At 51.9% G+C, this 14,038-nt stretch overlaps 1 protein-coding gene across 2 annotated transcripts in view; it reads right to left on the bottom strand.

The window, feature by feature from the left end:
* EFHD1 (EF-hand domain family member D1) overlaps positions 1–10,481 on the bottom strand; it is a 39,605-nt gene extending 29,124 nt beyond the window's left edge. Inside the window, exon 1 of one of the 2 annotated variants that reach the window (XM_061205946.1) lies at positions 10,089–10,481. In XM_061205946.1, the coding sequence (XP_061061929.1) occupies positions 10,089–10,381 (293 nt within the window). In that variant the 5' untranslated portion in view covers positions 10,382–10,481. Of the gene's footprint in view, positions 1–8,867; positions 8,886–10,088 lie in introns of those variants that run through there. The other variant, XM_061205940.1, reaches the window with a different exon arrangement.
* Positions 10,482–14,038: the final 3,557 nt, after the last annotated feature.

Here is a 14,038-nt window from a genome sequence, read left to right as displayed (position 1 = left end):
GTTATGGGAGAGAGACTGTGGGGAACCAACAGCCCAGCAAGAATGGGGCTAGGCTGGGGCAACCAGCGAGAGAGAAGAATGCAGTAGCCAGCTGTGACCGGCCTTGAGGGTCAGCGTGAAGAGTCTGAACTTCGTCCCACGGTCCCCATCTGTAAAATGAGGGATGATAAAAGCACCCATCTCACAGCGCTTACGATGTGTAAATGCCGAGAACAGTGCCTGCACGCAGTAGCTGCTCTGTAAGCAGTGGCTGTGAGCAGTGGCTGTGCTCAATACAGTTGGCCCTTGTAGGGAAGGGTGGGGGGAGCATGAGCCATTTCGGGAGGGGACAGAGACCCTGTCGCTGAGGCCAAGATGGACAGAGCTGCACAGGATCGGGGGCCAGCACCTCTCCAAGGCTGAGACAGAGCTCACCATGTCCCTGTGGGCGCAGAGCTGAGCCTGTCAGCAGCCAGATCTTGTTGGTAGAGGGTTGATGACCGGGGACCACGGTCCTTTCCTTTACATCTGGAGGGCTTTTGTTCTTTGTTTTTTGTTGTTGTTGTTGTTTTTGGCCGCACCACGCAGCTTGTGGGATCTTAGTTCCCAGACCAAGGATCGAACCCGTCCCCTCTGCAGTGGAAGCACAGAGTCCTAACCACTGGACCGCCAGGGAAGTCCCTAAGCCCTTCCTGACCACAGCCCGGCTCAAACACACCTTGGACCACCTCTCAGAGGAAGTAACACCAAGGCAGCCCTTCCAGGGTGCAGAATGTCACCCAGGGATCCCGGCTGCAGGGCACCAGCTGCCCGGCCCTCTTAGTTGGCAGGAGAAGCAGATACATATGTTGTTCCTGCTCCAGCAATAATCTTCCAGAAGCAACTCTGGGGTCCTAGGGCTCTGGGATCACTCTGCCATCCTCTTCTGCTTCTGCCTCTTTTTCCCCTGGGGGCTCCCGGTCTGCCCCAGCCAGTGAAACCCCAGGCCACTGACAGGGAGAAAGGCCGAGAAGTGAGGAAAGGGATGAGCAAGACCACCGAAGACTCACAGGGCTCAGGATTCTGAAGATTCCAAAGCAATTGCCTAGAACAGGGGCCGGCAAACTACAGCCTGCAGGCAAATTCTGCTCACCAAGTCTTATCCGGACACAGCCATGCCAGTTAGTTTAGGTTCCTTGATGTATCGTCTGCGGCTACTTTCGGTCACAGTGGCAGAGTTGAGCAGTGGCAACAGAGACCCTAGGGCCCACAAGGCCAAAATAGATTTACTACCTGGCCCTTTACGGACCAAGCTGGCCCAACCCTGGCCCAGAAGGAACTTTGACCGTCGTACAGCCTATCCCCCAGCCTCCCAAGAGCCTCCCAACCCTTCCCTGCTGCAAAACTCTCACTCCACGGAGACAGACCACACCTTCCAATGGAACTCCAGAGAAAGGGGCTTACCACCTTTAAGACCATTCTTTTTATTTCTCAACAACTCCAACCATGAGAAAGTCCTTTCTTCTCTATGCTGAACCAAGGCCGTGGCTTCCTTTCACTGAACCCTCATTGCCCACCTTCTGCCCCCTGAGGTCGAGCAGATCCCCACCAGACTTCAAACTCTCAGCCCCCATCCTCTGGCTCCAAGAGCCTCGGCCCCAAGGCCTTTGACCCATCGAGGGCCTGAACCCTTCCCAGTCCTGGCTGGCTGCTCCTCCCTGGCTGTGTCCAGAAAGACCACGACCCCCTGCCCTGAATGCAGCATCTTCACAGTGTCTGCTAGGCTACCCGGGGTTTCTTATACATGGGTGGTGGATGGCTTTTCCAGGATTTGCATCCTTCCCTGTCAAGCAGCATCATGTTAAATCCAGCCCATTGTTCAGAGTTCGTAGAGCTTCTCGAGGGCAGAAACCCCTCCAGATCAATCTGTATAATCCCAGTACCTGGCATGTGCTTCACTGAATGAATGAAAAAACTGAATGAATGAATAGCTCATAGACAGCAGGTGAGAAAGAGGCTCATCATTATCATCATGACGGTATCACAGGAGCAGACATTAGCAAATGTACAGACAGTGCTGGCCATGGGAGCCCAGGGGTGGGAGCACTGGGAAAGGGGTCACAGAAGGTCCGTGCAGCCTTGGAACCAAAGAAGGATTCCGTGCGGGACTTGGGTCTGTGTCTTGGCAGGCCATCGAGCACAGGTAGAGTTTCATCCTGCAGGATGGCACAGTCCTCGCTCCAACAACTCAGATATCCCTGTATGTAGGCCTTTCAAGGACCATCTAGCATTTAGGACCAGGGGAGCCCTTCAATCACCAACACTGAAGGGACACAGAAGCAGGGGGAGGCTGCAGAGTGTGAGCCTGCAAGAGTGCACCTGATACATAGATATTCATGAAGCAGGAAGCTAATAATAGCAAGCTGTGCAAAACCTAGCGTGTGTGCTGGGATCCTACACTGAGTATCTCTTCCCCAAGTCACAGACAGGCCTGGCAGCCACTAGCTCCAGAACCTGAGACCTGATTCATTCGACACATCCTTAGAGATCACTGGCTCAGCCACGCCGTGAAACCACACATGATGTAGCCCATGTCCACCGAGCCCCCCAAATTCAATGGAAGAGGGTATTTCTATTTACTAGTTAGTCTGGGGGGTGGGCAGGTATCACAGGGCTAAGAGTATAAATAAAGTTAGAGTCCCCTGGACCTTAACGCTTTGAAACTAGGCACTTAACCAATTTTGCAAGAGAAAAAGGAAAAAGAACTTTTTTTTTTTTTTGCATTACGTAAGATTTTAATAAGTCACTCGAATTCTCACAAAATGTGATGCTCTGTAATAAGGAGGGTGGAGGAGGCTTCCCAGAGAAAGGAGGTGAGGAGCAAGGAATGAGGAGAAAGGAAACTCTCTGCAAAGATAAAACTGCCAGGGCTTCCCTGGTGGCGCAGTGGTTGAGAATCTGCCTGCCAATGCAGGGGACACGGGTTCGAGCCCTGGTCTGGGAAGATCCCACATGCCCGCAGAGCAGCTGGGCCCGTGAGCCACGGCTACTGAGCCTGCGCGTCTGGAGCCTGTGCTCCGCAACAAGAGAGGCCGCAATAGTGAGAGGCCCGCACACCGCGATGAACAGTGGCCCCCGCTTGCCCCAACTAGAGAAAGCCCTCGTGCAGAAACGAAGACCCAACACAGCCAAAAATTAATTAATTAATTAATTAATTAATTAAAAAAAAAAAGATAAAACTGCCAGAAGCGGTGGCACCTCCTTCCAGCTCCCCCGACATCACACTCTGGGCAAAGAAAACCAGTGCTTAAACCTCTCTAAGAAATAGTTCCCAGTTACAGCGTCTTTCTGCCATAGACCAAGGCCCCAAACAGAAGCCGGCCTGGGTTCTGGCTGACTGCCCGCCAGGAATTCAGACAAGCCCTGGGTTCTCCTGCCCCACCTTCAAGCAGAGCAGTCAAATGTGCAAAATCCAGTGCAGGTGAGGGAATTTCAACTCTAAGGTGGATCACCGTGCACTAAAGACACAATCAGGAGAGTCAGAAGCCCTCGCCTTTCTCTAAGGGGGAAAAAATCACTTAACTTCCAGTTATCTCCATGCACCTTTCCCTGTGTATAAGGCAATTCACTCAAAAGATACAGATAAAGATCCACCTCCCCAGTAAACCTCCCTAACGGGGCTCCCTTCACCCCTTTGGCAAATTCCCAGCCCTCCAAGTCCATACCCCTTCCTCCCTCCCTCAGAGAAATGTCTAGGGAGGAGAAAAAGAAACTGGGGGTGGGGGAGATGAGAAATGAAGAGTTCCAGGGCAGCCCTGCCTTTTCGGGGTTCAGCAGTGATGGGGAGTCAGGTCCTGGCAGGGCGTCCATGATGTCATCATTTCCGATTCTGATAAAAAGACAACTTTCCCACAGCCAAAGGCTCCTCTCCCCACCCTCTCTCTGGGGCACTGAAACACAAGCTTCTAGTATGCGGCAAGAACATCACAGCTGCATTTTAAGATGCTGTATTTGGGTCCGCCCTTAAGTGGCTGCCCTCATTACCTCCCTTTGAAAGGGGCCTCTGGATAAGCCCAGGGTAATTAAAATTTCCTGTCTAACCTTGACCGCTCCACCAGCTCGTATTACAGCCCTGGACACACACTGTAGAGTCAGTTTCTTCGGAGCCTTCTCACTCTCCGTTTAAAATCAGGCCACTATTCTCTTGGCCCAGCCTATCCAGTAACACTCTTGGAAACGGACAGTGAACTTTCTCTGGTGGGGCTGGTGACGCCTCTGGCTTCCCACACTCATTAGAAAATTCTCTCTCTTCTATAACACACCAGGCTCATTTGTGGTAGGTCCCAACAATACAAAGACAAATAAATGACCCCCGCTCCAAGAAGCTGATGTGTTCACAGGCTGGAAAGGATCCAGGGTTTTTTAAACCTTGAAAATGTAAGAGATCCCTAAGTGAAATACTTTTAAATAGGAAAATCAAATTTAAAAGATCAAAGCACGTTTTGCAGTGTCTGCATGAATCTATACAGCCCCGGACAAAAAGAACAGGCGTACTTTGTTCTGGTCAAGTCAGGTTCTGAGTGAACTCTAAGGCGACATCAGAATCTGGATCTAGAAACGGATTAAAAGTGAAATTCTTGCTGAAAGTAAGTGCACTCCTGGCACAAGTTGGGGGTTTTCTATTGGTTTTGTTTTTTGTAGTTAGATGGCAACTCCATTTGAAATAGGGTTAGGCTTTGAGAAGACTGATCCCTCTTCTGTTGAGGGTAGGAATCATTCTGGCTTTGGTTACATCTCAGACCTCCTAAATCACCTAAGCAATCTGAAGTGGTTAAGACTCTGACATGTCATGATGCACATAGACAGAGAACCTCTGCCCAGGAGCAGTAATGGGTTGAAGAGGGTCCCCCCCCCTCCGCCACCAAAATTCATAGCTATCTAGAACTTCAGAATGTGACCTATTTGGAAATAGGATCTTTGCAGATATAATAAATTGAATTAAAATGATGTCATTCTGTGGCATTCCCTGGCGGTCTGGTGGTTAGGACTCAGCGTTTTCACTGCCGTGGGCCGGGTTCAATCCCTGGTCGGGGAACTAAGATCCTGCAAGCCATGCAGCGTGGCCAAAAAAAGAAGTCATACTGGATTAGGGTGGGCCCTAAAGCCAAGGACTAGTGTCTTTACAAGAAGGCCATGTGAAGACACACACACACAGGGAGAACGCCATGTGACTATCAAGACAGGGACTGGAGTGATGTGTCTGTAAGCCAGGGATGCCAAGAATTGCTGGCAACCATCAGAAGCTAGAAGGGGCATGGAAGCGTTCTTCCCTAGAGGCTTTGGAGCGAGCATGGCCCTTCTGACACCTTGATTTCAGATTCCAGCCTCCAGAACGGTAAGAGAATACATTTCTCTTGTTTTAAACCACCAGCTTGTGGTCCTTGTTACAGCAGCCCTAGGACACTCATCCACTCGCCCAGAAGTAGAACGAGTAAGTCCCCTCAACAGAGCCCTGGGGGCAGTCCCAGGGGGACCAATTACCCACCAAGCGGCCACCTGGGACTGCCCCCAATTACCCACCAAGCGGCCACGTCTCCACTCCACAGCTCAAGCTGCAGGCGAAATCAACTTCAAAGGAGAAACCAGACATTGCAAAGTGTTTGTAAATTATTTAACAAAAAGGACAACGCACAATTTGCACATCCACCAAAATTATGGCTGTGAAAATTAGTGCCTGAAACTTACTGGCCTCACCATGGGCCAAGCATTGAGCTAACTGCTTCATATACATGAATTTATCTAATCCCCACAATAAACTCACAAGGCAGGTACTTTTCTATCCCCACTTGACATAAGGGGAAACCGAGGCACAGAGCTTTTCAGCAGTAACCTGCCCAAAGTAACCTTCCAAGTAGCAAGTGGCAGAGTCGGGGTCTGAACCCGGGAAGCCCAGCTCCCAGTTCATGCTCTGAACAGCCTCACAACACTGCTTCCGCAATGGATAGAATGTGGAAAGCACGGAAAACAAGTTGAGATCTTTCACATGATTTTTTTTTTTTAATTTGTGCATAAAAACCAAAGGAAAAAGAAAAAGACACATTTCAGTTGGGGGCAGATGTGTGGCAACGAGCAGCTGCTGACTGGACAGGGTGATGGCAGAGTGACACACCCACAGGGCAGGGAGACGAGTTGGGGAGGGGTGGGCATGCCCAGGGCTTCTCCAGGAAGAAGAGGCAGCTGGGAGGCTCCCACAAAGGGGTCTGCTTGCCCAGCCCTCAGAGAGTGGCCAAAGCATGCGCAGAAAAGGTTCGATGCAAGAGTGTGCGCGGGGAGGGGCATGTGAGCAAAAATTAGGTTTTCAAGAGGACCTACCCAGATGTAGTTTTGTTTTTTTTTAAATTTTTTTAAGTCATGCTGTTTTTTTTTAAAAGTCAAGTAGGACAGCAGGAAGAGGAAAACATGAAAGCGGGCCAGCAGAAAAGCTGGGCCGGGCTGTGAGCAAAGCTGGGACCTCATGAGTTTGTCAGCTGCGGAGGGCCAGCTACAGGACAGGTGGTACTGCCAGGCCAACGGGTGGCAAATTCCCAAATGCCAAGCCCCACAGCAGCCTTCCCGGGTAGGAGGGGGCCCACAGCCTACCACAGCCTGGGCAAGGGCAGTGGGTGCAGGCAGCCCCCAGGGCTGGAGAGATCGGCCGAGCAGGTCCTGGAGCCAGCTGGCCGCCTGGAGCGAGCTCAAGGTAGCAGGATGGCAGAGAGTCCAGGGGGTGGCAGGGGGGCTGGTCTGAGTTAGTGACCATAGGGGGCCCTCCATGAGATGAGGGGTTTGTCCATCAACTAGAGTCACCGCCACGTGCCAGGCACCGAGGATGGATGAGGACCAAAAGCAGAGCTGTGTCAGAGATGTCCAAGTGACAGAATCTCCCAGACTGGGGAGTCCCTGACCCTGGTGGGGTGGGGAGAGCAAAGTTTCAGCTGCCTCCCAGGTGAGGAAACTGGGTGGAAGCACCTGAGGGGAACCCCATCGGGCTCAGCTGGTGGAGGCTGAGTCTGGAAGCTCAGGGGGGGACCGGGTGTGGGTAGCAGGGCAGCCTGAAGGCACGGCAGGGCGGGAAGGGTTCTAAACATGGACATGGGGCCTGGAGCCAAGGGGTGGGGGGGACAGCCTTCAGCAAAAGGCCCCTGTTCCACGTCACATGCTGACTTGGCACTGGCCACCTCCTCCTCTCACTCAGTTCTCACCAAACCCTTGAAAGAAAGGGTTGCCCCCCGTTTTACAGATGAAAAGACAGAAGTGGTTAAGCAACTTGCCCTTGATCACAGCTAATGGCCCTGGAATGAGGGGGCTATAGCCCCACCTTCCTCAAACTCCTGATGGATAATTGGGTCTCTTTTTTTGGCCGCACTGTATAGCATGTGGGATCTTAGTTCCCTGATCAGGGATGGAACCTGTGCCCCCTGCAGTGGAAGCGCAGCGTCTTAACCACTGGCCCACCAGGGAAGTCCCAAGATAATTGGGTCTTGATACTAGGTTTAAGGGGTGGGGGGGGCTTTCCTAACCACTGTTGGGGGAAATATCATTCCCCGAGTGGCCCCTGCCTGGCAGCCACAGCAGCTACCTGGCCCTCATGGGAAGGTGGTACTTTTACCAGCAAGAAACTAAGGCTTCGAGGGACTATGTAGCTTGCCCAGGGTCACAGGTCCTAGGCCCTGTCTGACCCTACGCTTGTGAGGCTCCTCCTGCCACACTGGTGTCTCCAGGCACCACTTTGCCGACTCTAACTGGAGCAGTCTTGCCTCCCCTGCCTTCTAGGACATGGGGGGAAATCCCCAGGAAGGTTTCTTTGCAATTACTCGTGCCTCAGATGCCACTGCCTGATGACCGGAGCTGCCATTCATGCCTCAGGACACTGGAGGCTGAAGGCCTGAGCCTGCCCACAGTCAGGTCCGGGATGGAGCTGTGAAGGCCCTTTACAGTGAGCAGCACAAATCCCCCCTCCTCAGCAAGAGCCCCACCGCCAGTCTCCCTGCTAGTCTCCGCAGGGGTGGGGCACGTGGCTCAGGCCTGGCCACAGCAATTGGTTCAGAGCCAATAAGGAGCAATAGCAAAGCTACAAAAGACACACATACAGTAAGGTCTTTGCTGTGGTTACTCTTCCCACTGGACTTGCTGGAGCTGCTGTGGCCACACTGCCACCACCAGGGATAAGCCACCTGAGAATGGGGACAACACAGAGAGGAAGCTGGCTTAAGAGAAAGAAATTAAACTCTGATGGCATCATTTGAGCTCCCTGATCCAGCCATACCTGACACCAGTCCTTTTTCAGTTTTATGAACCCATTAATCCCTTTTTTGTTTATGCCAATTTTGGTTGCAAGTGACAGAAAACCCAACCTTGACTTGTGACTGACACAGTAGCTCTGGAGAAAGAAGTCTCGTGCTCAGGCTGGACTGCCAGCTCTGTGGGACCCCAGACCACACACTGCCTTCCCTTTAGCTTGACCCTCTTCCGGTATCTGTTTCCTCACCAACGCCACCTTGCTTGGTCTCCCAAGCCCCTCTGATTGTGTGGACTCCCGTTATTACTCTTAGGCAGCCAACAAACGAACAAACAAACATCCTTTCAAAGATTGCTCTGCAGAAAAAAATAATAGTAATAAAAATAAATGAAAGAAATCTGAATCAAAGTGATTGGAAGAAGAAGGTCCCCAAGATGCCCTCTCTGAAGCCAGCTGGACTGGGAGGAAGTGCTGGGACCTGGGAGCAGCCAGAGGGGGACCAGTATGCCAGGAAAGGCATAACCCCAAATAAATCAAAGGGGCTGTGACGCACCATTCACTTTTCTGTCTCTGCCCCAGTGCATTCTTTTGCCTCAACTCAGCCTTCCTTAATGGCCCAAATTAGACCTACCGTGTGTTAACACCAGAGATCAGTGCCTGGAAGCCAGGGACGGGGAAATCAGGGTGTCAGGGAAGCGGAGAAGATGCGGAGGCTCCAGGTACCAGCCTCTGCTGACCTCTGCGCAGGGGTTGGGGCTGGACAACAGCCCAGCCTCAGGAAGGGGCCCAGGCTCCCGCCACACAGCGCCGGCCAGAGCGCCTTTAAATAGAACCTCCACGCGGGAGGACAAACACATTCCAAGCGCATTTTAAACCGCCCCAAGCATGACCTGGCCGGCGGCCTCCGCTCCCCCAGGCATTTTTCCGGTCTTGGCCCAATTCTGGAACTAATATTAATAGCTCAGTTAGGAGCTTACGGTGTGCAAAATACTTTCTGGCCTTAAAAGGCAGGGACGATTACTTCCCCCACTCTCCAGATGAAGAAACTGAGGCCCAGGGAGCTGCCAAGCTACAAGGCCGACTACTGGGGGTCTCTCTACGCTGCCTCCACCGCCCGATGGGGCTGACACGGCAGGACCGGAATGAGCCCCCGCCGGACCAGCTGCCAGCTGCCTTGTCCGGTTCCGGAAGGGCGCCTCCTGCCCAAGAGGCAAGAAGGGGGAAAACAGCCAAGGCGACGCTCCCAAGAGGCTCCCCGAACGTGCTCGCTCCAGGAACGTACTGATCTTTCGTGAAGAGTTTAACAAACTCCCAGTTCTCAGTCTCTGTTGGTACATCAAACCCCGCGCGGCAGCCAAGGATAAGTTTCCTCCTTTGTTTTAAAAGATAAAGGACAACGAGGCTAATTTCTCCCTCGGGAGATAAAGTTGGCAGGTGAGGCGCGGCGCGTCTCCGTTTCCTAGAAGTTGCGCCCTGGGCAAATCTCGGAGCCGGCCGCAGAGGGGGCGGGACCCGCCGTCGGGACCCGGGAGCCCCGGACTCGGGCTCGGCTGCCCGAGGAGAACTTCTGACCTGGGTCAGGGAGAACGGCGGCTCCCGCTCTCGGTGTCCCAGCCCCCGCTGGATCCCCCCCACCGCGCCGGGATCGGTCGGGGCGCGCTGGATCTGGGGGGCGTTCGGTTAAATGCTAAAGACACCCCTGGAACCCTTGCACTATCCCACCCTGTTGCCCCCCCCCCCAAGCGGGGCCCGGGACTCCCAGCCAGAAAGACCAACCCACCGCCACCTCCCCCTCCCTCCCGGGCTCAGGGTCCCCGGGGGCGCACGGCGCAGGACGCGGCGGAGAGCTTACAGTTTGAACATGCTCTCCAGGTCCTTGATGAGACGGCGGCTGAACTCCGGGAACTCGGAGTAGGGGTGGAAGACCTTGCAGCGGCGGGGTCGCGCCGCGCCCTCGTTGATGTCCAGCCGTCGGTTCAGCTGCGCGCTCAGCTCGGCGTCGGCTCTGGCGGTGGGCGCCCAGGCGGACGGCTGCGGCTGGGGCTCGGGGACTGGGGCGGCTCGGGGCGCGGGCGGGAGCCCGCCGTCCACCTCCTCCCACTGCAGTCGCCGCTGCAGCTTGCTCGCCAGCTCCTCGCTGGCCATGGCCGCGGTGGATCCGGGGACGCGGGGACTGGGCTGACAGCGCGCTCCTCGCCGACTCGCGACTCTGCGACACTTCGCCAAGACGGCGGGGACCCGGCGGTTGGGTGGAACCGTGGGCGGGGGCGGGGGAGCGGGGGAGGGGGGAGGGCGGCGGGCGGGGCGGAGCCGCGGCTTTAAGGAGGCGCTGGGGCTCGGGGACCGCCCGCCCGGCCAGAGGCCACAGGCCACAGGTGTCGCCGAGTCCCGGGGACGTCGACCCGCTCTCCACTACCCGGGGCTCCAGACCGGGAGCTGAGCCCCTCCTGGGACGAGGAGTGGACCCTCGGATCAACTCTGACTTTGCCGCCCGCTCCCAGGGAGCCCAGGGACCCTGTGGTCCCCGGGGGAACTGCACCGGGAAAAGTTTCAGTACCGTTCTGGCGGTTCCTTTCTCGTCCCCCAGAAGTGCCCAGACTGGAGCCGCTTGCGGTGGGGGACAGACTGGGGGAGGGGGGAGCCGAGCGCCTCCGGATGACACCTACGCGCCCCCAAGGCTGCGGGTGGCACCCAGTGGTCGCGAGGTTTGGGCGAGGGAGGCGCCCGCAGGGAGCGCGGGGAAGGGGAAGCTGAGTTTCACTCACTGAAAAGAAATGTTTCCAAAACATACTAAAAATACTAAAAACAAATAAGCAAACCAAAAAAAGAACAAGCAAGGGAGAGAAACTCGTGGCTCTCCTGGTGACAAGACACCAGAGCCACTTCGGGGGCTCTGGCTTTTTCTGTGAAACACAAGAAAGAAAAGAAAAAGAAGCTTGAAAATAAAGAAATAAATCAGCCTTTTTAACAAGAGGGTAAAAACAAGTACAGTCGTCACTCCCCTAAGGATGGCTGTTACATCAGCCAAGCCTTGAGAAGACTCTTGTAAACACTGATCCGCCCCTGCTGGGACCACTCTGTTCTGACTGCCTCAGGGACTGCTGACGCAGGGCAGGTCTGCATCACCTAGCTGTGGGTGCCTGAGACCCGGGACTAGCCTTTGGCATGCAGGCATGTAGGGCCCGCACAGGTCCTGCCAGGGATTCTGAGCATCTGTAGAGGCCTAGTGAAAAAAAAAATATATATATATATATATATATTTTTTTTTTTTTAATTAGGGAAAATATTATGTTTTTAAATAAAGTGATCAAATAGAATCTTTTTAACATCCCTACTAAACAATTTTATTCGGTTTTATAAATGGCCTTTTTTACATCAGATTTTATGCTTGAAATGGCAATTGATGGACCCCTTCAAATACACCACAGGGCGCTACCCTTCCTGACCTGGTGATGGTGACTAGATTTGCTTTTTTGTCATTTGTGAGCACTTTATGTGACATTATTTCACACACATACACCAAAAAAAGAGATTTAAAATTCTTAACACTCTACATCAACAAGAAACTTTACATGAATAGGCATTAAAAAATGTCAGCAACCGTTTTACATGCTAAAATTTACCACAGTTCACATTAAATTTAAAGACTCTAATAGCTCTTCCTTTTCTTTCATTTATGATTCAAGTATAATGTTGAAAAGTCTCATGTTCATGAGAATGGATCTTGAATGCAATTCGACTTTTTCATTTAAGTGCCTCCAAATGAGACAGAGCTTTTAAAAAAAAAACAGTTTTATTTAGGTACAATTGATATACAGAAAACTGCACAGATTTAATGTACACAATTTGATGCACTTGGACATGTGCAAACACCCATGATACTATCACCACAATCAAGGTAACAAACATTTCCATCACCTCCAAAGGTTTCCTTGTGTCCCTTTGGTTTTTGTTTTGGGGATTTTTTTGGTGAGAACACTGCACATGAGGTTTACCCTCTTAACAAATTTTCAAGTACACAAGACCATATTGTTAACTACAGGCTCTGTGTTGCACAGTGGATCTCTAAGGAAGCACTTTGGAGTAACATACATGTGGAATACGAGCTGTCTCCCAGGCACCACTCAAAAGGCACATCACCTACAAGGGGCAGAGTTTGGGGGCTGTGCCCACCAGGCATCCCCAAGCCTCTCTGCCCTGAGGTAAGAGTGGAGGAGGGAATGCCTCCTAACCCCTGGCACCAAAGCAGCAGGTACCCAGAATGCTCACCAGGCAACAACTGGCCACCCCTAGGGAGAAAATTTCAGTATCTCACTAGTGACCCAAAGTGAGTCACAGTCACGGCCAAGACTGGAAACCCTGCTTCCCATCTCACTTTTTCCAGTGTCCAGCTGGGTGCCTGACAAAGAACTCAAAACATGATTGCTGAATGATGGGCCAATGTCAGTACTACTGTGCAAATGTGACCCATGTTTTATAAAATACATTTCTATGTATAGAAAAAAAAAAAAAAACTAAAGGGAAAGGGACCAAATTATTAACAGTTGTAAATGCTAGGAGTCAAACCATTTTCATCAACTATTTTAATTCTCAGTTCCCTGACTTTTCTACAATGGCTATATAAAACTGTTATACCAGAAAACAAATGTTATTGCTTGCAATGGTGAAGTACGAGAGGGTGGATATTTTAGCTGTAGAAAGTATTGGGGTGGCCAAAAAGTTCGTTCAGGCTTTTCCATAAGAGGCTACATAAACCCGAACGAACTTTTTGGCCAAGCCAATATTTTTGTATGTGTCATCCCATGAGCGTGTTTATTTCACTAACATTCCTCTGGGATGGCTATAGGAGCTTTTGCATTTCATAGGGAAAATCAAACGTGTTTTACCTGCAAGATTTCTTTTTCAGTTCTATATTGCTGTGTAACAAACCATCCCCAAATCTATGGCCCAAACAACAAATTTACTTTGCTTATGAATCTGCAATTTGGGCAGACCTTCATGGGGAACTCTCTTCTCTGATCCACTTGGCGTAAGCAAGGGCAGCTCTGAGGCTGGGGTCGAGAATCATCTGAAGATTCATTCCCTCCCAGGTATGGGATTGATGCTGGCTGATGCTTGGCCCTTGCTTGGAGCTGTTGGCTAGAACACCTACAAGTGGCCTCTTGATATGGCCTGCGCTTCCTCACAACATGGTCACTGGGTTCCTAGGGCAGGCTTGCAAAGAGGGAGAGTCAGGTAGAAACCGTATCACCTTTTATGAAGTAGGCTCAGAAATCACATAGCTCAACTTTATTTGTCAGAGCAGTTGTGAAGGGGAGAGAACACAAATCTCCACCTCTCAATGGAGGAGTGACAACATCATCGAAGAATAGCCTGTGAGATGGGATATGTACCATTGTGGCCATCTTTGGAAAATGCAATTTGCCAGTCCTCCCTCTGAAAATCCCTAAAGGCTTGAGTCTATTGTGGTTCTGTGGCATCCAGAGAAGAACAGGTATGTCCTTCAGCCCGAATGTGTTGGCACAATTCTCTGGGCCCTCCGGAAGTGTGGACCTGCAAGTCACAAAGAAGTCAGAATGAAATGAAGTCCAGAAAGGGAAAAGCCCTTCCAAGAGGGCAGACACCTGGGGCTGCATCCATCTCTGGAGGCATTCAGTCTTATCTTCGCATTATCAACTTCTTTAATGAGTGAGAATCTCAGGGCTTTGATAATGTTTTAGAGAAAATGGTTTTTTCCTTTAAAAATGAGGTAAATGTTAGTGCCAGGTGCTCTTTCTAAGTCTCTTCACGCCCTAGCTCACT

This window comes from Eubalaena glacialis, chromosome 1 (assembly GCF_028564815.1).
Source record: "Eubalaena glacialis isolate mEubGla1 chromosome 1, mEubGla1.1.hap2.+ XY, whole genome shotgun sequence".
NCBI lineage: Eukaryota > Metazoa > Chordata > Mammalia > Artiodactyla > Balaenidae > Eubalaena > Eubalaena glacialis.
The sequence above is the reverse complement of the archived record's forward strand: the minus strand, read 5'-3'. Positions and strand labels throughout refer to the sequence as shown.